This window comes from Pinus tabuliformis, chromosome Q (assembly GCF_031772625.1).
Source record: "Pinus tabuliformis cultivar Carrire ecotype Pingquan chromosome Q, CPIR1, whole genome shotgun sequence".
NCBI classification, from domain to species: domain Eukaryota; kingdom Viridiplantae; phylum Streptophyta; class Pinopsida; order Pinales; family Pinaceae; genus Pinus; species Pinus tabuliformis.
In genome coordinates, this window is record NC_142296.1 from 1,140,864,938 (window position 1) to 1,140,887,593 (window position 22,656).

At 42.8% G+C, this 22,656-nt stretch overlaps 1 protein-coding gene across 3 annotated transcripts in view; it reads left to right on the forward strand.

Annotated features, from left to right (window-relative positions):
- The window catches only part of LOC149223599 (MBOAT (membrane bound O-acyl transferase) family protein), a 344,393-nt gene that overhangs the window by 227,373 nt on the left and 94,364 nt on the right, over positions 1-22,656 (forward strand). For all 3 annotated transcript variants that reach the window (XR_016249480.1, XM_089385884.1, XM_089385885.1), the window contains exons 13-15: positions 464-573; positions 710-802; positions 975-1,056. Coding sequence is in view for 2 of the 3 variants with exons in the window: in XM_089385884.1 (XP_089242010.1) it covers positions 464-573; positions 710-802; positions 975-1,056 (285 nt within the window). In the remaining variant the exon portion in view is untranslated. The remainder of the gene's footprint in view (positions 1-463; positions 574-709; positions 803-974; positions 1,057-22,656) is intronic.

Sequence of the window (22,656 nt, forward strand, 5' to 3'; positions counted from 1 at the left end):
TTACAATATCACATGGACAAGGACACTTGACATAAACCCTAGAAGCCTACAATGGAGGCTTTGACCTATAAACAGTTGACCTAAGCATGAAACCCATGCTTTAATAACTCAATTTATTTAATAATAAAATTCATTTTTCTTTCTTTTGACAAATATATTTCATTATGACTCAAATACAATTATGATGACTGACACTAGTTACATTCTTCTACATAACATAGGTGTAGTCCTTTGTTGCTTATAGTAGGTTTTATTGTAGTTTCCGTATTATGTGAATGCACATTAATCCCATTCAAAAACCCTGAGTTGCTCCAATGTTTTCTTGTTGACAATTGAATTTGGTTAAGCAACCAATTTGGAATAAAAATTAGTTCAATTTGTATTCCGCAGGGATGATTGTTTATTAGTTATCTGGTAAACACATATTCTTGAATTATGATTTAGATTCATGCTTTTTCTGTAGATTGGAGGTATTGAAACCCCTGAGAACATGCCTCGGTGTGTCAACAATTGTTATGACCTTGAAGGCTTTTGGAAAAGTTGGCATGCATCTTACAATAGATGGCTTGTAAGGTAATCTGTAGATGCCCAAATAACTGTGAAATGTAGTGTACGCTGTAAATACAAGCTGAATATTAAACAATGATATGTTTGTAATTTTGCTATCTAGCGTCAAGTGTACTGACATTATGCTACTTTATCTTCTTAGGTACTTGTACATTCCTCTTGGGGGGTCACATACAAAAATGTTCAATGTTTGGATAATTTTTACGTTTGTGGCCATATGGCATGACTTGGAGTGGTATGTATCTCAAAACTACTACATGTAGTTACTGATTGTACAACTTATTTTTGTACTTAACATTTATATATAAAGTGCTTTGGAGTGCATGAATTTTCCTCAAGTGTGTCTCGTTATGTGTTGTTATTATATACATGCAACATCTCACAATATCTGAGATCTTCTGTCATAGGAAGCTTTTGTCTTGGGCTTTGGTGACTTGTGTATTCTGGATGCCAGAAATCTTATGCAAGTCAATGACGCGCATGCCCCAGGTTGAACATCATCTTTTTACTATTTTATTGTGTACCAAGGTTTCCATGCCACTATTTTGTTAGTGTATTAGTTATTCACTACAAAGCAACTTTGTAATTCTTTTATGTTAAGCTTATGAATTGTAGCTTCACTTATTAGTTGATTTAGACATCAAATTACCTCTACTTTTAAAGCTTGCAAAGCATGGGTATGTGTAATTACAACTTGGTTTCCCTGAAGCCTGCGTTTGTCCATTGTCACTTCATCCTAGGACAATAGCAAGGTTATAATCACAGTATTTTCCATCAAAACTGTTGTTTAATTAAAATTTATTAAAAAATTATACAGTACACATATATACATACAAATTTTAATATATTAATTTAATATATTGAATTTTGTAAAAATACATAAATTTTTATTTTTACTTAATATATTAATTATAAATTATAAATTATAATATTAATATTAATTTATTACTTTAATGTATTATATATATATAGTATTTGTTCAGTCCAATCTAAATTTGTAATTTGTGAACTCTTCGACGTTCACCGTCTTCTAATCTAATGCATCATTTATTAAGGCATTTTCTGTCTACCTCCTCCATTAACAGCTGCAGTTTGGTAATCTTATAATTTCCCAGTGGTTATAGAAAGAGTGCATTTATATGCCCACCTTAAGGATATAAATGAAAGCTGGGACCCTATTCAATCTAGCATAATTTTGAGAACGGAAGTTGAAGGGTTTTGTTACGGTTAGGAAAACTCATTTGTGACTTACTATTGAGCTGGAGTCACCAAGTGGAGTGAAATTGATCCGTAAACTACTTTGAATATTGCATCGGACAATTCATCACAACAGATTTGATAAATATTTACTGAAATCTGAAAATCTATACTAGAGGGTTAATTTTCCTTGGACTTTCTGGATTTATTAAGCTAATATTTTTTGCTTATGCATGCAATATACGAAAATACAGAAAATAGAGAATGAATAGAACAGTTACTCACAACACCACAATAATACAAGATATTGTTGAATTTTGTAGCTATGGTCGGTCTTCATAATGTTATTTTGTACTTGTAAAAGATGGAATGAATTATATTTGTAAAAGCAAATTATATGAAGCATATTCTTCATGCTTGCAAGAAAAAGGATTATTTTGTATTCAAAAGGAAATTACTTCAAGGCTCTACAAAGAGTGGGAAAATGAAAAATGTTGAATTTAAATTTTATCTCCACAATGACCAAGTCGGCTTGCGCACGAGATGTGCCCCTTCTCATGGACAAACCACTATAAATAGAGCCAATTCGTCTCCATCAAAGGGCAGACTTCACATGGTCCGTTATGAGTTACAATTGCGAGTTTTGGTGATATTCCCACTTAGCATTATTGCTAAGTGAATTATCAATTTTGGTAAATTTTGTTTTCATTCATGTTTATGCTTAGGAAATGTGGGTTTAGAGGCCCCACATCAATTTTTGATTAAAAGCAAGCCCCAAACATTAGAGGTGGAAGAGAATATTGAGCCCCTAGTGGAGCGTGGGGGCCACATGGAGAATTGTGGCCCACATGGAGAATATGCATGCCTTGGAGGGAAATTCGGTGGGAGGAAATCGAGGTGGGCCCACATGAGTACGTTGGAGGCATTTTGACAAAAAGGAAGGGAAGGCACTCTTTTGGTCATTCATTCATCTATTCAGAAATCTTGTCTTTGACAAAGCACGTTTGAGCTGAAGCCAAGTTTGCAAGCATTGTTTAGCACACGAGTGTTTCCGAGTGGAAATCTCAACCCTTGCTTCAATGGACTTCGAGTGCCTGCCCAAGGAGGGAGTTCCATCCTTTTCTGATTATTCTAGCAGTGAGAGTGCGAGTTTGTGGGAGGAATCACTAGCAGCAGCGCAGGGACTGTGCAGTTCTTGTAGGAGGCACACTTGGGAGTTGAGGAGTGAAAGGAACTTGGGCTTGAGATTTGAGGAGGAGCCCGGGAGAGCATTTTCTTGGAGATTGCAACTTTTCTTGAGGCCATTTGCAACAGGATTGACAGGTGGGTCGTATTTCCAAGGTCCGCAATAGCCTAATTCCTTCGTGGGTTATTTTGGGTATTTGTTGGAGAGGTCGAGGTTAATTTCCTGGAATTTTCTGAGCACAAAAGAAGGCCCTAGCAGTAGATATTAACACTCAAGCAACGTATTTCTGGGCAGTTCAGCGCAGAGTCAAGAGATAGAGAAACAACATATTTGAGGGCGACTTCTTATTGTTCATTTGGATTTCGCTAGCTTGCCTTGAGCAAGCCCAGGTGCACTTTTTCCAACACCTCATTGTACCCTCTCATATTATAATATAATGGGTCAGCAATGCAATTTCTAGTCCATATTCATGGTCTGATTCACGTGTTTAATTTTTGTGGCTTTTTGTCTATGTATGCTTTGTTATTTACTGTAAAAATTCCCTAGGAATATTACAGTGGTATCAAAGTTCATAGACTTGGGTCAGCCTGTAGGAGTAGCGCATTCTATGACACCAGAGGATAGGTAGAACATCACTACCCGAAGGCAAATGTACAAGAGTAAGGAAAGCGAGTTGGAGATTACTCTTGATTTGGAAGCACGTGGGAAGAAAGTTGTTGTAGCAGAGATGGGAGAACCAAGGAGTTAGGAAGAAGAAACATTCGATAGCCTCTTGAAGGCTTTGAATGACTTGGCTAGGGGACAGAAAGAGATGTTGGAGGAGATCAAGTAGCAAAACAGGGACAAGGGCCTCCATCGTGAGTTCCTTTTTGGGGAGACATTAGGAGCCTCATAGTAGTACGACCATCCTTCACTAGCCATGCACGCACTAGCCTACAGTGGGCCATCCAGAACCACACTACTTGCTTTCTTACCATCAACACCCAGTGAGCATGGGGGACCGGATGATCAAATGCCCATGGGGGATTTCTTCAGGGAATGGCAAGCCATGGGGGAAGATTTCAAAGCGGTCCTGTGATTTAGAGATTGCTGTCAGCTCAAACAAAATGAGAAGGACACATATAATTGGGGGCATAATTCACAAAACTGAGAGCTACAACGCACTGTTGGGAGGACGTATTTCCCCACATATGATGGTTCTTCCAAGTGCACAACTCGAGCTTGGGTGGATAAGCTGGATACTTATTTCCAGCTTAATCGGATGACAATTATGGAGGCCATCAAAATTGCTACCCTACACTTGGAAGGGGAGGCACATGAGTGGTGGTTTCATGGCCTATCCACTTTAAGGCATGCCAATGTGACTTCATATGGGGAATTCAAATGAAGAGTGGTGGAGCGTTTTGATAAGAGGGATCCTGAGGCTCACTTCAGAGAATTGACTCAACTTAGACAGGCTGGCTAGACGAAGCACTACATATCAGAGTTTTTGAGAGTTTCAGTTATGACGCCTGACCTATTCGAGGCTAGGAGGGTGTACATTTTCATAGAGGGGTTGTTGGAGCCACTGCGTGGACTAGTAAAGTCACACAGATCCTTGACTTTACAGGAAGTAGTGACTTGCGCTAGGGACTTGCAGGGGGCCATCCCCAAGACCAGGGCACCTTTTCCCTCACACACTCCCTACCCATAAAAGGGAGTGTTGATTTGGGTAGCATCAAATGTGCTCTAGCCATGAAAATTGGTGGAGAGGCTAAAGCACATGAGATATCCAATACCCAGATATGGTTTGGGTAGATTCTAAATAGTTTAGGAGATATTAAAATAGTTAATATTTTTAATGGATTCCCTAAGTCTAAACTTAGGATAGACTTAGGGAAAATAAAATATTAATGTGAATTAAAATAAAATTGTGTTAAAAGGGTCCAAAAGTCATGGATCAAGCCAGAATTAATCTTAGCCATTGATTAGGGACTTAATCTTGACCGTTGAATTGTCAACGAGAAAAGTATAAGAGGAGGCTTCAGGGTCACTTGGAGAACACATCGAGTTGATCAAGATTTTGTTGTTTTGGAGCAGGGTTTGTTGAGGAAGTCGAAAGAGTGATCAAAGTTGTAGCTGAGGGGCAGTGAATACAGAAGCAGAGAGAGTACCGAGAGAACAACACAGAATCCGAGAGAGAGGGACGCAGAGCCAGCCAGAGGCCACACAGAGCTAGCTAGGGCCCACACAGAGGTAGCCAGGAGCTGCACAGGGCTTTAGAGAGCCAGCGTGGGTGACGTAGAGGCTCTAGAGGCTGACGCAGTGCCCTCAGAGGTTGACGTAGGGGTTATTGGGCTGACGTTGGGCCAGGAAGGGCTAACACAGTCCCTAGAGGCAGATGTTGGGGTGTTCGTGGGGCAGATTGGAGCTGGGAGCTGTCAGAGTGTTTATCCGGGTTTTAGCCGAAACATCTGTCTCCGACTGAGAGGTACTACTACCGAGATTATTCTTTGTTAGGTGCGCTGGTTTTGGCACCCAGATTGTATTTTGAAACTGCTTAATAATTAAAACCCTTAGATAGCTGCACCGATTTTCCTGCATTGGGTTTTTTGGGGACATTAGTCCAAAAACAAAGGTGTCACTTGTGTGCTTGTTTTGTTTCCTTCAGTTGATGATCTGTAATATGTTGAGCATGTACTTGTATTTATTTTCATTTTTTACATGGTAAATAACTTGTTAATTAATCAGAACAAGTAGGCATAAATAAATCATAAAAGTACATGAAGGGTTTCCAATAGTTAGACTTAGAAATTCCAACATGGTATTAGAGGGTGGTTGCGGATCACAGGAGAACTGAGGACATCAGCTAAGCTGAGCAATAGCAACAGAAAACAACTATCCCGAGTGACAGAAGCTGTTCCTAGCAGAGAAGCAGCAAGGAAGGGGTGATGTAATGACTGCTTCATCAAGTTTGAGCTGGGAAGAGGATCAATACAGTGGCAGAGGGGAGCAGACTCGACCTACGAAGTGCTCGGTCATCTTTCTTAGTCAGGAAGGATTGATGCCTGTGGGCAGGAGGTGCGAATTTTGCTAGTGCTAGGATTGCGCAGAGCCTAGAAGCTCTAACCTTCTGTTTGCTGGGGCTTAGGAGGCTATGGGTAAGTTGCAGAGTGAAGCTGGTGGGGTACTGTAGTTAGAATAGTACCTAACAAGGAAAGGCCAACGAGGAGGGAGTTGCTACTGAGGATTTCTAGCCAAGAAATCCGGATCAGTGGTGCAACGACACTAGGGATCGGAGTGGGGGCATCTCGACATTGGCGGAGGGGTTTCCAGGAGGGAAATCGAGGCTTAGAGGGAGTCACACCGAGAACTTCTAGAAGGGAAGTAGACGAGCAACGAGATGACAGTGAATGGGGTAAGAGACCAGGACAGATCGGACGGAGCCTCAAACTTTGTAGTCTGGAAGGCCTCAATCTTATCTGTTCTAGACAGGAACCGTCTCAAGCAATTTGCCTTGAGGACAATAGTGGTCCCAGTTGACCCGACTGATAACGATTAGTACGAGGATGCAATGGCGAGGGCCAAGAGCATCATCCTTGACGGGGTCAAGGACCATGTAGTACCACACATTGCCCAGAAGAATACGACAAATGAGATGTGGGAGGCCCTAGAGAAGTTGTATCCGCATACTTCTGTGCAGAGGAAGATGATACTAGAAAATCAACTGTGGTCATACCAGATGCAGAAGGGAGAACAGATCGACCCCTTCCTTGGTCGATTGAAGGAGATCTGGGATCAGTTGACTTTCATAGGAGCCACACCGAGTCAAGAATTGATGGTGAGAATAGCCCTGAATGCAGTCTCAAAAGACTGGGAAGTGTTTGTATGGAGCATACTGGGCAGGGCGACCCTTCCATATTGGGAGGAAATGTGGGCGACTCTTCGCCATGAAGAGATCAGAAGGCTAAGCAAGGCGAGAAGCAGTGGCAAGGGGTCAAAATCAAGGAGGAAGAGGAGGATGCTGCCCTAACATTTGAGGGAAAGTAGGAGAAATGGAAGAAGAAGGACCTATCCAAGGTCAAATGCCTCAACTATGGGGAACTGGGTCACTATGCGAGCCAGAGTCCGAGGAAGAAGAGCAAGGGAGAGGCTTCCGAGACCAAGGCTGTGCCAGCAAGGGCGGAGAAGGAATTGGAGACAGATGATGACTGTGCCATGAGTGCTCACACACCACTTAAGGGGAAGTGGGGAGACATCGAGCTGTAGTCAGACGGACTACATGCGATGAGGGGCAGGATCCTTGAGGTACCCAACCTCTTGGATTATACCTTGCTACGGGAGCCCCGAAGAGTAGCAGAACTAGTGGATGTCGATAGAGACAGATGCAGATGAAGCGAGAGAGGGAGCTACAATGTAGGAGTCATAGGATAGCATGAGGCAACAGTGTGCGATGCACAGAGTTGTGGCAGCAGCGCAGAGGTCAGAGAGGGAGCATTTGTTAGTGACAGAGGGAGCTTCAAGATCGAGAGTGTTTCTAGCTTGATGGAGATGTCAGAGTTGGGAGATCAGTTACTTCTCACTGTTCTCAGTAATTGAGTTGCAGTGCAACAGTTAGCAAGTGGTAGTGCTATGGGCAACACGATGCAGCATGATGAGAGGGGTTGCAGTGCAGTTACAACAGTGGCAGTGGTACGGTGATGGGTAGCAGCACGGATGCAGAGGGAGCTTCTGTACAGATGCAACAATGGCAGTGGCAGGGTCATCGGTAGCAGTACATGATGCAACAGTGCAGAGGATGTTGGGTAGCAGGCCTAGCATCAGCATAGTGACTGATGTTGAATGATTAGGGTGATGCTCAGTGAGGAGTATTACTAAAGCATAGTCTTCGCTAAGAGGGAGTGTTGATTTTGGGTAGCATCGGATGTGCTCTAGCCACAAAAATTGGTGGAGAGGCTAAAGCACATGAGATCTCCAATACCTAGAAATGGTTTGGGCAAATTCTAAATAGTTTGGGAGATATTAAAATAATTAATATTTTTAATGGAGTCTCTAAGTCTAAACTTAGGGAAAATAAAATATTAATGTGAATTAATATAAAATTGTGTTAGAAGGGTCTAAAAGTCATGGATCAAGCCAGAATTAATCTTAGCTGTTGATTAGGAACTTAATCTCGACCGTTGAATGTCAATGAGAAAAGTATAAGAGGAGGCTTGAGGGTCACTTGGAGAACACACAGAGTCGATCAAGATTTCGATTTTCTTGGGCAGGGTTTGTCGAGAAAGTCGAAAGAGTGATCAGAGTTGCAACTGAGGGGTAGTGAATACAGAAGTAAAGAGGTAGAGAGAGTACCGGGAGAATCAGCGGAAATTCTGGGAGAGAGGGACGCAAAGCTAGCTAGGGCCCATGCAGAGGCAACCAAGAGCTGCGTAGTGCCTCAGAGAGTCAGCGTGGGTGACACAGAGGCTTTAGAGGCTGACGCAGTGCCTCCAGAGGTTGACGCAGGGGTTATTGGGCTGACGCTGGGCCACGAAGGGCTGATGCAGTCCCTAGAGGCAGACGTTGGGGTTTTCGTGGGGCAAATTGGAGTTGGGAGCTATCGGAGTGTTTATTTGGGGTTTCAGTTGGAACATCTATCTCTGATTGAGAGGTACTACTATCGAGATTATTCTCTGTTGGGTGAGCCGGTTTTGGCACCCAGATTGTATTCTGAAATTGCTTAATAATTAAAACCCTCAGATAGCTGCACCGGCTTTCCCGCATTGGGTTTTTCCAGGACATTGGTCCAAAAACAAAGGTGTCACTTGTGTGCTTGTTTTGTTTCCTTCAGTTGATGATCTATAACGTGTTGAGCATGTACTTGTATTTATTTTCAGTATTTACATGGTAAATAACTTGTTAATTAATCAGAACAAGTAGGCAGAAATAAATCAGAAAAGTAAATGAAGGGTTTCTAATAGTTAGACTTAGAAATTCCAACAGGGAGGTGACACCAGAGGTCCACCACCGAGAGCCAACCAAGAGCATGGACAGTTGGATGAGGATACCCAGAGAGACCTCTGAAGGAGGAAGTTGTGTTTTACCTGTTAGGGACCATGGGCTCCAAGCCATAGATGCATAGTGGGCAAGGTCCACTACATTGAAGTATTTTCTAACAATGATGTGGAGGACGATGCGTATTTGGAGATGGGCGGAGATGACAACATAGGGCAGATAGGGAGGGGGCCGCCACCACCACCCCCACCGCGGGGTGCTCCTTTTGTTCCATCAAGAGGGGTCCTCGCATCTCAACGTGGGGTACCCCCAAGTTTTTGATTATGAGGATCAGGGGCATTGTGCAAGGGAAGAGTGTCTCGATTTTAGTAGACAGTGGGGCTACCCATAATTTCATTGATGCACAGATTGTCCAGAGGAGGGGTATCACAACCGCAGAGTTTGAGGGTTTTTCGGTTCTGGTGCCAGGTGATAGAACCATGTAGTGCAGACGCTATGTTCTGGCTTTTACAATTACCATGGAGAACTACTCAGTGACAGATCACTTCTTCATGGTGGATGTGTCAGACACCAATGTGGTGATGGGTGTCTAGTGGCTCTGCTCTCTTGGCAGAGTCACTACTAATTGGAGGAAGTTGGAGATGGAGTTCGTAGGGCCAGATGGAAAACCAATTTTACTATAGGGTATGCACTCTTACCCTCCACAGGCTATTTCGACCCACAAGATGGAGGTGGATCTGAGACATGGGGACATTGAGTGGGCTGTGGAGTTGAGGATTTCAGAGGCTAGGGGTCAGCCCAAGCCACCGCACCCGGATATACAGGCCATTTTGGACAGGTACCTAGTAGTGTTTGGAGACATACCGCTAGGTCAACCACTTGACTGGGGGTTTGAGCATACCATTAAGCTGGAGCTGGGGGTACTGACTGTGATTACTACCCATTACAGACATCCCAAGGCATACCGGGATGAGATAGAGAGGGCTATTCATGAGTTTCTGGCACTTGGGCACGTCAGTCCTAGCTCTAGCCCTTTTGCTTCATCAGTTGTTCTATTGAAGAAGAAGGATGGGTCCCTATGGATGTGCATTGACTACAGGGCCCTTAACAAGAAGACCATGAAGAACCGCTACCCTATCTCGTGCATAAATGAGCTGATAAACGAGCTGAGGGGGGCGAAATTATTCACCAAGATTGATCTACGCTCAGGGTACCACTAGATCAGGATGAGGGACCAGGATGTCCCTAAGATTGCTTTCAGGTGCCACTATAGGCACTTTGAGTTCTTGGTTATGCCTTTTGGTCTAACCAACGCACAAACCACTTTCCAGTCCTGCATGAACCACATGATTCGTGGGCAGCTGCGGAAGTTTGTGTTGGTGTTCTTTGATGACATATCGATCTACAGTTGGACATGGGAGGAGCACTTGCAACACTTAGAGGTAGTGTTGCGCATTTTGTAGGCGTACCAGTTCTATGCGAAACTGTCTAAGTGCGAGTTCAACTTGATAGAGATGCTCTACCTAGGGCACATCATTGGGGGGGACAATGTGAGGGTCAATGAGGAGAAGATCAGGCACATCCAGGATTGGCCAGAGCCCTGGAATGTAATATAGTTGAGGGGATTTGTGGGCATCTCCTCTTACTACAGGAAGTTCGTAAAGGGCTTCTCTCAGTTGGAAACTCCCCTCACCGATCTGACGAAGAAAGGGGCCTTTGAGTGGACAACTACAACGCAGGAGGTTTTTGATCACCTCAAACAGGTCATAAGCAATTGTCCTATATTGGTAGTTCCAGATTTCACCTAGCTCTTTTTGTTGGAGTGTGATGCATCCAGAGAGGGTATAGGCGCAATTTTGATGTAGGGAGGGCACCCCGTAGCCTTCGAGAGTTAGAAACTATTGCCCCATGAGAGACTGTACTTTATTTATGACAAGGAGATGCTATCCATCATGCATTTGCTAGCCAAGTTCAAACAATACTTGTTGGGGAATCGGTTCAGGGTCAAGACTGACCGCAACAACTTCAAGTTTCTCTTATAGTAGAAGCAGTTGCAGGAGAGGCAGCAGAAGTGGGTGAGCAAGGTCCAAGCGTATGACTTTGACATTGAGTATGTCAAAGGGAAGCACTACGTGGTGGTAGATGCGTTATCTAGGAGACCGGTTGCCCTTTCTCCAATGAACATTGCCCTGGATTGGAGGGCGCAGTTACTGGTGGGGTACTCCAGGGGCCGATTTGCATGTGAGGTCCTTGATGGGGCGGTGACAGATGACTGGTATAAGGTGATGAACGAGGTGATTTACTTCAGAGACCGGATTTACTTGGTGCCTAACTCCCAATTGAGGGAGAAGATTTTACAGGCTGTCCATGACTCACCACTAGCAGGGCACCAGGGGTTCACAAAGACGTATAGGGCCATCAAGGAGCGTTTTGCATGGAGGGGCCTAAAGGATGATGTTCTGAGGCATGTCAGGGACTGTGACACATGCTAGAGGAGTAAGGGTGAGCAGTCACACCATGCGGGGTTGCTACAACCTCTTCTTATCCCTAAGGGAAATGGGAGAGTGTGTCGATGAACTTCATTATTGGGTTGCCCACAGTATATGGAAAAGTCTGAGTTTACATGGTGGTTGATCGGTTGACGAAGTTTGCACATTTCTTTGCCATCTCAGCCGGGTACTCAGCCTCACAGGTGGCCGAATTGTTTTTCAGGGAGGGTGTTTTGGCTACATGGTCTTCCGAAAACCATTGTCAATGACCAGGCAACAGGTTCATGGGGGGATTTTAGCAGGAGCTATTCCGATTGGTGGGCACTGAGCTCACTCCGAGCATTAGTTATCACTCTAAGACAGACGGGCAGACAAAGATAGTTAGCAAATGGCTGGAGGGTTAGTTGCATAACTATGTGATGGGCCATCAATGAGCATGGATACGATGGTACATTTGGGAGAGTACTGCTACAACACCACGTACCACATGTCCATCGGTATGTTTCCATTCCCAGCGTCTCCATTCCCAGCTCTATACGGTTATGATGCATTGTCTTTTGCTGACATGATGTTTGGAGATAGCAAGTCCTCTAGGGCCAAGCATTGGATACAAGAAAGCCAAGACATTTTGCGGGCTCTCAAGGACAACATGGGGACAACCTAGAACCAATAAAAACTTTATGCAGATAGGGGCAAAGTTGAGAGACAATTTGAGGTAGTGGATTTGGTCTTCTTGAGGCTTCAATCGTATAGGTAGTCATCGCTCAAGCAAAAGGGGGGTGAGAAGCTCAAGCCTCATTTTTATGGGCCATACCGAGTCACTCGCAGAGTTGGGGAGGTGGCATATGAGCTGGAGGTATCTCTGGGTACTTTGGTGCACAACTTTTTTCATGTGTCTTTCTTGAAAAAGGCACTATGGCAGCAGGTGAGAGTAGCTATAGAGCTACCCCCAATGGATGATGAAGGGCACTTAGTTCTGGAGCCTGGACACTAAGGAGAGGCGTTTGAGGAACAGGGTCATTAAGGAGTTCCTGATTAGATGGAGGAGTCTACCAGATGAGGATTGTTAATTTTTGGTAGCATCGGATGTGCTCTAAGTCTCAAATTTTGCAGGGAGGCTTGGGCATATGTATTCCAAATAACACAGAAAGCGTTTTGGGAAATTCCACCCAGAGATAGTTGTATTAAAATAATTAATTATTTTTAAAGGGACCCTTTGTCTAAACTTAGGAAAATAAAATAATTAAAGGGTATTAATATAAACTATGGGTGTAACTTCTAGAAGAAGACGAGGATGAAGCAGAAATGATCTTAGCCATTGATTAGCTTCTAATCTGGGCCGTTAAATGTCAACAAGAGATTATTTAAGGAGGCTTGAGGGTCACTTGGAAAACACACCGAGAGAGATCAAGAAGATCGAATTTCTCAAAGAGGGCAGCGCAACAGTTGCTAGAGGAGTGATCGAAGAGATCTCTTGTAGTGAGGGGCAGATAGTATCTGGAAGAAGGAAGTTTTCCTGGGTCGGAGAGAACGAGGCAGAGAGGGCAGAACGACATCCAGAGAGAGGCAGACGTTGGCCCATGCAGAGTTGACACAGTCAGCGCAGGCCTTAGAGGGAGATCAAATTCTTGCTGAGAAAATCGAGTTTCAGAAGCCGGGAGCTGGGGTGTGAGACTGGGAGGCAGAGATTCAGATTTTCCAGCTAGCAGAGGGTCTGGAGAAAAAGCAGCGTGATACCCAACAGGGGTGACGTAGGGACTATGTGAGGCTTACACAGTTCTGCGCAGAGGCTATGTAGAGGCTCTAGTTTAGTGTGATCAGACTTAGATTCTCCCAATGATAAGGTGAGAGCACTTCAACATTCATTTTTTCCGGTTTCTCTCTGTAATAGATTGCTAGTTGAGCATCTAAGAATTGTACTCAGATTTACTACTGCATAATAATAAAACCCTCAGATCTACTGATCGGTTTACCCACATTGGGTTTTTTTGGGGACATTTGTCCAAAAATAATGGTGTTATTGTGATGTTTTTTCTTTCTTTCTCAGTCTCTTGTTTCCACATATAAATTAAATAAGTGAAGGCTGAAGTGTATGCAATGTTGCACGAAGCGGGAGCGAAGCGGAAGCGCGGAGCGCGGAAGCGTCATTTTCCAAAAATCTAGGAAGCGAAGCGTCCGCGGAAGCGTCTGCTATATATATATATTTTTTTATATTTTTTTGCATTTATACTCAAAACAAACATCCCAAATACCAAATTAATTGTAGAAGACATGAAAACATGCATATTTTTGCATAAATCAAGATAGATATGGCATCCATGATTCCATTGTAGTTACTTACTAGTACAACAATCATCTATATTCTAGCTATTACAAACATACATCAAATTTTTAAGCATATTATAAAACATAAAACATTTAAGCATATTATAAAACATAAAACATAGAGCATATTATGATTTATCTAGCAAGTGAGCAACTGTCAACATTTGTCATGTCCAAAATTCAAATAATAATGTTTACAAAATATGTCACTTGGTCACCGCCAAGCCAAAAAGGTTCAAAATTCAAATTCACAAGTCTACAAGTCTAATGAGTAATCTATGACAAAAAGAAGTAGATTGTGAATATATCTACTAATCTCTCCTCCTTCCACCACGAATAGAACGTGATGGCGGGCCTCCACGTGGTGGCAATGAAGAAGATGGTCCCTGTGTAAGTCGTGGCACTGGAACTGATGAAGAAGAACCCCCTGCTGTTGGTGTTGAACCATGGAACCTAGGAACCAAGGGACCAGATGGGGGTGGGGGTGGTGGCATATCAACACGGTCATCATCATCCTAGAATCGCTCAAAAAATTCATGCAAAAAAAAAAAACACTAGTTAACAAAAAAATTAAAAACATGAATTAGAGAAATGCTTTATAAGGGAAAATTGGAAAATTCATACCACAATGGACATACCTGGATAAGAGCATCCTCTAATTGCTCTAGTCGCAACACTCCATCCTCCAAATTGGGCTCCTCTGGATTCTTGTCCCAAGTCAACAAGTCTTTATTAGACTTTGCATCTTCACAGTAATGGGACAACAATCGCAAGTTGTAATGAACATAAACCAAGCTCTCTGCCCGGTCTAAACTCAACCTGTTCCTTTTAACACTGTGGATGAAAGAATAAGAGCTCCAACACCTCTCTGCAGAAGAAGTGTTTACCACCTGTGATAGCACCCGCAATGCCAAACTCTGTAGAAGTGGAGTACCCCCTCCATGCATGTTCCACCACTCAAGAGCAGAAAAATGCTCTCGATCTTGAATTGCATGCATGCTCCCAAATGGACCAGTGTTGAGCGTATAGTTGCTCACCTGTCTTCGTACCAATGCAGCCTCCTCATCATCAGGGATTAATCTACTCAATGCAGCCATATATTTTTCGTGAACCTCTCTATCTTGGTGTGGTTTTTTCCTGCTTCCCCCCCCAGGTGCTGGTTTTGAAAGCCATGATGGATGATAGTATTTAGGTGTCAAAACATATGCTAATGCATGCAATGGAATATTTAGCATTTCCCATCGGTTTTGCACCTCTACACGAATATAATTGTACAAGGTGGTATCTCTAGGCTCAACAATGTCTTTAATCTGCCCCAACATGCTATCCATTTGCTCATACACCTCCCCAATTACTGGTCGATCTGAATCTGCAAACTTGATCATGTAATAAATTGGTTTGGTGAATTGCAAAACATATTTAACCTGTGACCAAAAGTAAGTGTCAAGAACAGTGTCCTTGACTACATTAGCACCATCTGTGTCATTGTTAATTTCATCCCATGTTTCAGCACACACTAGATTAGTTAAAGCTTGTTTCACCCTCACTAGCCGCCTAAAGGTGAGGTAATAACTAGCAAATCTTGTCTTTGCAATTTTAAGCAATTGCAACTTGGAGTAAGTGCCATAGAAGTAGTTTACCCTTGTATGCCCTGTGATGAATTTAATGAGCTGCTTCCCTTTCCTGTAAACATCAGCAATCCACCCACAATCTTTGTGTTTCACAATATCATGCATCAAAAGGTTCAATGTGTGAACCAGGCACCCAGACCAAAAGATGTGTGGATGATTACGCTCAATAATTTTTCCTGCTGCCTTACAATTTGCTGCATTATCTGTGATCACTTGAACCACATTATTCGGACCAACATCTTTGATTGATTTCAATAGGAGATCTGCAATGTTTTGTGCAGTTGCACTGATGGAGGAGGAGTCATGACATGCAATAAATACTGCACCACTAGAAGAAACACCAAGAACATTTATCAAATGTTGGTTTCTAATATTTGTCCACCCATCTGATACAATGGATACCCCATAATCCACCCACTCATGTGTAAAACGTGTCAAAGCTCTTTGAACCTTAGATTTTTCTCTTTCTAATAACACTGTTCTAGCTTTCTCATAGTTGGGGGCCTTGTATCCTTTTGGGGCTTCATTGATGGCCTTTACCATTTCATGCCAATAGGGAGAGCGAAGCACATTGAATGGTACACCGCAAGCACAAAGAAAACGGACTATCTTTCCATCCACATCATCCCTCCCAGCAACATTAAGGAAATCCCCTATTGTTTTTCTACCTCCAGAGGTTGCAGAAGTACCATGAGGAGATGGGCAACTACCAAATTTAGAGGTTGCACTTGATTCAGAATGAGTTTTTTGTTTCTTGTTTTTTTGTTGTGCAGCCATCTCTATTTGGATGTATTTTCTTCTTTGTTCAGTTGAAATGTTTGGGCAAATTTGTACCCCCACAGAACCCTTTTTTTCATCACTGTCCAGCACCCCACAAAGATGCCTCCTCAGACGGGTATATGAACCCGTATATGGTTTTCCTCCATGACAACCATGAGGGCACACAAATTTGTCCCCTTCAAGTTCATCCCCTTCCTCTTCAAACCCTTCCTCCTCATCATACATTGGGTCACTACTATTAGGACCAAGTTCATCCCCTTCCTCTTCCCCTCTATTCCTCACCCTTGCCATCATTAAAACCAAGAGTGGAATGATACATAGAAGCCAAAAGAACACCATCTTGGAATATGGATATAGGTGGTGGACAACCTGTAAATAAAGGAGCAAGTAGAAACAATGGGAAAGAGTAGGAGAGGGAGGAGAAAAATACAATTTTTTTTTCAAAAAAACAAGGGAGTTTGGGCTTTGAACTTACCTCTTTAGCTCTTGTAGATGAAGTCCTCCAAGCTCTTGCTCCAAGCTCCTCCTCCTTCTCCTAGCTCCTCCTTCTTCACTCCTCCAAGCTCTCCTCTCTTCTCCTCTCCTTTCCTCTCTTCTCTTCTCCTCTCCTCTCTTCTCTTCTCCAACTCTCATAAACTCAAAGTGAGAAAATGAGAAGAGAATGGGGGCTTTATTCTTTTCTAAAGTCACCCTAAACTCACCCTAACCCACCCCCTCATGCTTAGTTAAGTTAAATTTTAAAAGAAATTAAAAAAAAATTATGTTTATTTTGCTGCCCCGCGGGTTGCGCCCGGGTTGCGTGCGGGTTGCGCCCGGGTGGCGTGCGCTTCCGGGCAGGTTGCGTGGCGCAACCTCTTGCCCGAATCGCCTTCCGAAGCGCGATTCCGGGGGCAACGCAACCTAAATGGCAGGAATCGTTTTTAAAAATAGGAATCGCGCCACCTAAAATTCGGAATCGCGCTTCGCCTGGAGATTTCGGAACGATTCCGTACGGGTCGCGATTCCGGCTTAGGATCCGGGGGGGGGGGCGATTCCTGCAACTATGAGTGTATGTATTTCAATAATTTCCATAGGAAACTACAAATAACTTGTTCATGTAAATCTATCAAGTAGGAGAAATATCATCAGTTGCTGCATTAGGGATTCCGGTTTAGGAATTTTCACATGGTATATTGTATCAAAAATACAAGGCCGAGATGGCGAAGGCAAAAAGAATGATCCTTAATGGAGTGAAGGATAATGTTTTCTGTCACATCGCTAGCAGAGGGATTGCTAAGGAGATGTCAGAGGCATTGTCTATGTTGTATCAGGGATCTTCCAAGCGATGAAAGATGTACTTGGAGCAGAAATTGAGATCTGCTTAGATGCAGAAGGAGGAGTATGTGGATCCATTCCTCACGAAGCTTCAGGAGACCCGTGATGAGTTATCTGCTGTGGGGTCTACACCTTAAGACTCAGAGTTGGTTAGACTGGCTCTCAATTTTGTCTCAGATGAGTGGAAAGTCTTTGTCCAGAGTAGCTTGGGCAGGGCGGCTTTGCCAAATTGGGATGAGATGTGGGCAATTCTTAAGCAAGAGGAGCTGAGGAGAGACTTAGTCAAGTGCAAGCTTGACAGAAGTAGCAGCAGTGTGTCGAATCCCAAGGAGGAGGAAGATAATGCAACCCTCGCATTGAAGGGGCAGCATGAGCAATCGAGACATAAGAAGGACATCTCGAAGATAAAGTGCTTAAGGTGTGGTGAGATGGGTCACTATGCAACTCAGTGTCCTCTCAGGAAGAAGGAAAAAGATGAGAAGCACGATCCGAAGGCTGTGCCCGTGAAGATCAAGGAAGAGGATTTGGCCATGACAACCGAGATACTCCAGGAGGAAGGTAGGCTGATTTGGAGCTATAGTTCGAAAGAGCTACAGATGGGTAGGATCCTTGAGGAGTCCATCTATTGGATCAATTCCTTGCTACGGGAGCGCAGATAAGAAGTAGCAGGATGGACTAGTGTGGGATGGTGCCGTGGAGTGTTGGAGAGACAGTTGTAGTGGCTAGGAGTGTTAGAGACTGAACAATGCAGAGCAGAGATGGCATCAATGCAGATGGCACAAAGCAGAGGTCAGCAGCAACGCAGTATATTGAGAGGGTTAGTGCAGAGACTAGCAGTAGTTAGGCTTCAACATTCACGTGGTATCATACTGAACACATTTAGTTTAGTAATTTGGGATGTTTTTCCACTGCTGATGCAGTAGTAGAGCAATTTGCAGTGCAGGGGCAGTGCCAATAGCAACATGGATGCAAAAATTCAGAGGGATATGCAGTACAGATGCATTGTTGACATTAGCAGGGTCAACAATAGTACAGATGCAACAATTGCACAGTGATTGGTGGACAACATGTTAGACATCAACAGCATAGAGGATGATGCTATGAAGTCGGGGTGATAGTTCAATGGGAGGCATTGCTAGAGCACATACCTCACTAAGAGGAAGTGTTGTTTTCTGGCAGTATCGAATGTGCTCTAAGTCTCAAATTTTGCAGGGAGGCTTGGGCATATGTATTCCAAAGAACCCAAAATGTGTTTTGGGAAATTCCACCCAAAAACAATTGTATTAAAATAATTAATTATTTTTAAAGGGACCTTAAGTCTAAACTTAGGAAAATAAAATAATTAAAGGGTATTAATATAAACTGTGGGTGTAACTTCTAGACGAAGACGAGGGTTAGGCATAAATTATTTTAGCCATTGATTAGCTTCTAATATGAGCCGTTGAATGTCAACGAGGAGATTATTTAAAGAGGCTTGAGGGTCATTTGGAAAACACACCAAGAAAGATCAAGAAGATCAGATTTCTCAGAGAGGGTAGTGCAACAATTGCTAAAGGAGTGATTGAAGAGATCTCTTGCAGTGAGAGGCAGATAGTATCCAGAAGAAGGGAGTTTTCTTGGGCTGGAGAATACAATGCAGCGATGGCAGAACGACATCCAGAGAGAGGCAGACGTTGGCCCACGCAGAGTTGATGCAGTGGCAACGTAGGCCTTAGAGGGAGAACAAATACCTGCTGAGGAAATTGAGTTTCAGAAGCCAGGAGCTGGGGTGTGAGATTGGGATGCAGAGATTTGGATTTTCCAACCAACATAGGGTTCGGAGAAGGAGCAATGTGATACCCAACAGGGGTGATGCAGGGACTGTGTGAGGCTTACGAAGTTCTACGTAGAGGCTACGTAGAGGGTACGAAGAGGCTCCAGTTCAATGTGATCAGATTCAAATTCTCCTAGTGATAGGGTGAGAGCACTTCACCGTTCGTTTTGTCAAGTTTCTCTTTGTATCGTAATGCTAGTTGAGCATCCAAGAATTGTACTCAGATTTACTATTGCATAATAATAAAACCCTTAGATTTGCTGCACCTATTTTCCCACATTGGGTTTTCCCGGGGACATTTGTTAAAAAATAACGATGTTATTGTGTTGTATTTTCTTATTTTCTCAGTCTCTTGTTTCCGCATATAAATTAATTAAGTGAAGGTTGTAGTGTATGTATTTTAATATTTAACGTAGGAAACTGCAAATAACTTCTTCATGTAAATCTAACAAGTAGGAGAAATATCATCAGTTGCTACTAGGGATTCCGGTTTAGGAATTTTCACAAGGATGCCACTTGGGAAGGGGAGCAAAGACTTCAACATCCTTCATTACAGTTGCTTGAGTAGAAGCAACGTCTTGGCGAGAAGGACTGTGATATTCCCACTTAACATTATTGCTAAGTGAAATATCAATTTTGGTAAATTTTGTCTTCATTCGTCTTTTCACTTAGGAAATGTGGGTTTAGAGGCTCCACATCTATTTTTGATTAAAGTCAAGCCCCAAACATTAGAGGTGGAAGAGAATATCGAGCCCTTAGTGGAGCGTGGGCACCACACATGGAGAAGTGCGGTCCACATGGATAATACACATGCCTTGGAGGGAAATTCGGTGGGAGGAAATAGAGGTGGGCCCAAATGAGTAAGTTGGAGGCATTTTGACAAAAAGGAAGGGAAGGCACTATTTTGGTCATTCATTCATCTATTCAGAAATCTTGTCTTTGACAAAGCACGCTTGAGCTGAAGCCAAGTTAGCAAGTGCTGTTTAGCACACGAGTGTTTTTGAGCGGATCTCAACCCTTGCTTTGGTGGACTTTGAGTGACAGCCCAAGGAGGGAGTTCGATCCTTTCTAGATTATTCCAACAAAGGGAGTGCGAGTTTTTGGGAGGAGTCATTAGTAGCAGCAAAGGGACTGTGCAGTGCTTAGATGAGGCACACTTGGGAGTTGAGTGAAAGGAGTTTGGGCCTGAGATTTAAGGAGGAGCCTAGGAGAGCATTTTCTTGGAGATTGCAACTATTTTTGAGGCCATTTGCAGTAGGATTGACAGGTGGGTCGTATTTCCCAGCAGTGGAGCCATAAAGGGAAAAGAGGGCCGAAATTCCAAGTTCAGCCATAGCCCAATTCCTTCGTGGGTTATTTTGGGTATTTGTTGGAGAGGCTGGGGTTAATTTCCTGGAATTTTCTGAGCACCAGAGGAGTCCCTAGTAGCATATCTTCACACCTAGTAGCGTAGTTCTGGGCAGTTTAGTGCAAAGTCAGGAGATAGAGCAACAACATATTTGAGGGGGACTTCTTACTGTTCATTTGGGCTTAGCTAGCTTGCCTTGAGCAAGCCCAGGTGCACTCTTTTCAAACACCTCATTGTACCCTCTTCATATTATAATAAAATGGCTCAACAATGCAGTTTCTGGTGCATATTTATGGTCTGATTCATGTGTTTAATTTTTGTGGCTTTTTGTCTATGTATGCTTTTTTATTTACTGTAAAATTTCCCTAGGAATATTACAAGTTTTCTGAGGCACAAGTGTGAGTTTTTCTGAGGCATAAGTGCGAGATCTTTTGAGGCATACATGTGAGTTTTCAAAGGCATAAGTGTGAGTTTTCTGAGATAAAAGTGAGGGGTTCCTAAGGTTTATGTACCGTGGCATCATCCGAGCTTGAGGCTGAGATAGAGGGCGTGTTTTCTGCCTCTCTTGAGACTTTGTTTCTGTGACATATCTCTATGGTATTGTGCATGTTCTGAGGCAGAGTTGTAGGACACCTTTTGTCTCTCTTGGAGACCTTGTTGCAGAGATCCTTGTGGACAAAATTGTGGAAGGGTTGGCTTGGTCTTTGGTGGTTGCTCTGGTTAGTTGAGTTTGATGTATCTCTTGTTGCATTGATTCTCTTAAGAAAAGGTTGGTTGGGTTTTTCCCCATTGTGGGTTTTCCTAGGGTAATTTCTTGTGTTCTTGTGTGGTTGTCCATTTATGATCCTATTGTATCAAATGCTATATGGTTGATGTCTTTCTGTGTAATTATTGAATGATGTATTGTTAACAAGAATGTGAAAAGCTAAAAAAATAATTATCAGTTTGAAAGACACCTTTAAAAATCAACATGGTATCAGAGCTATGGTGAATTCTTGGAAGCCCTAGTTGGAGATCTAATCTTTGGAGAGTTAATACGGTTGATAAAAGACCTCAGAAAATACAATATGACGGACCACTATTCTCTGAAGGCCGAAATCCTATGTTCTAAGAGGCTGAAAGATCTCAGGACTGGGAGAATGAATAACCCTCTGCCATGCCTCAGTATCTGAAAATCTCAGAAGTATGATTTCAGTTGTCTGAAAATCTCAATGGAGGATTGAGCATAGATTTAAAGTGTAAACACATCAAATAAGACATGATGAATTATGGGATGAAATACCTCTCATCTAAAAACTAAAATATAAATCTCAATCAAAATAGGCTGAAGTCTCTATCGTTTACGACTCAGTAAATTTGGAAGATGTTCTTCTTAATGATATGAAGAACCTCAGGACCATACCTCAGGCCCTTCAAAGAGATTCGAGACTGTATTTAAAGAATAAGGTCAACCTACATTTTGATTGTGAAGCTAAAAGATGTCGTCTTGTATTGAGATTCTCTGATTGCATTTTGCTCTATGCAGAATAAATTCTTCGTGCAAGGCTGAAATTGTTTAAGATGATTCTTTGAGGATTTGTGTGTTGTCCTGGAGTTCAATATTCAAAAGGCTGCTCAGATCTCCTTCTATAGTGAGTAGGAGCTTCCTAGCATCATGCTCAAATCTCTTTCTAGAGTGTGATTGACCTCTAGTGTTTCACTGTGCTTGATCTTTGGTGTTTCACCTAGACTGTGTATAGTTCTTCATTGGTGAAATGTGATTGATGTTGGAGATTATAATACTGATGATGATGCCTATCTTAGTCTTGATCTTTTCTTAATCCCTCTTTAGTGAGAGCGAGCATTGATGTGTTAAGATGAGAGACGAACATTCTAGAGAGAATGGTCCTTGAGATTCAGACACTCATGGAGTGGGCACCTCTTTTGTATCATGGCCTAGAGTGAGGCCTTTGGATTTTGGACATAAGTTTCCCTAGGTTTTGACCATGGGTGATGGAAAACCTGAACTAGTCAAAATACCATGAGGTAAGGTG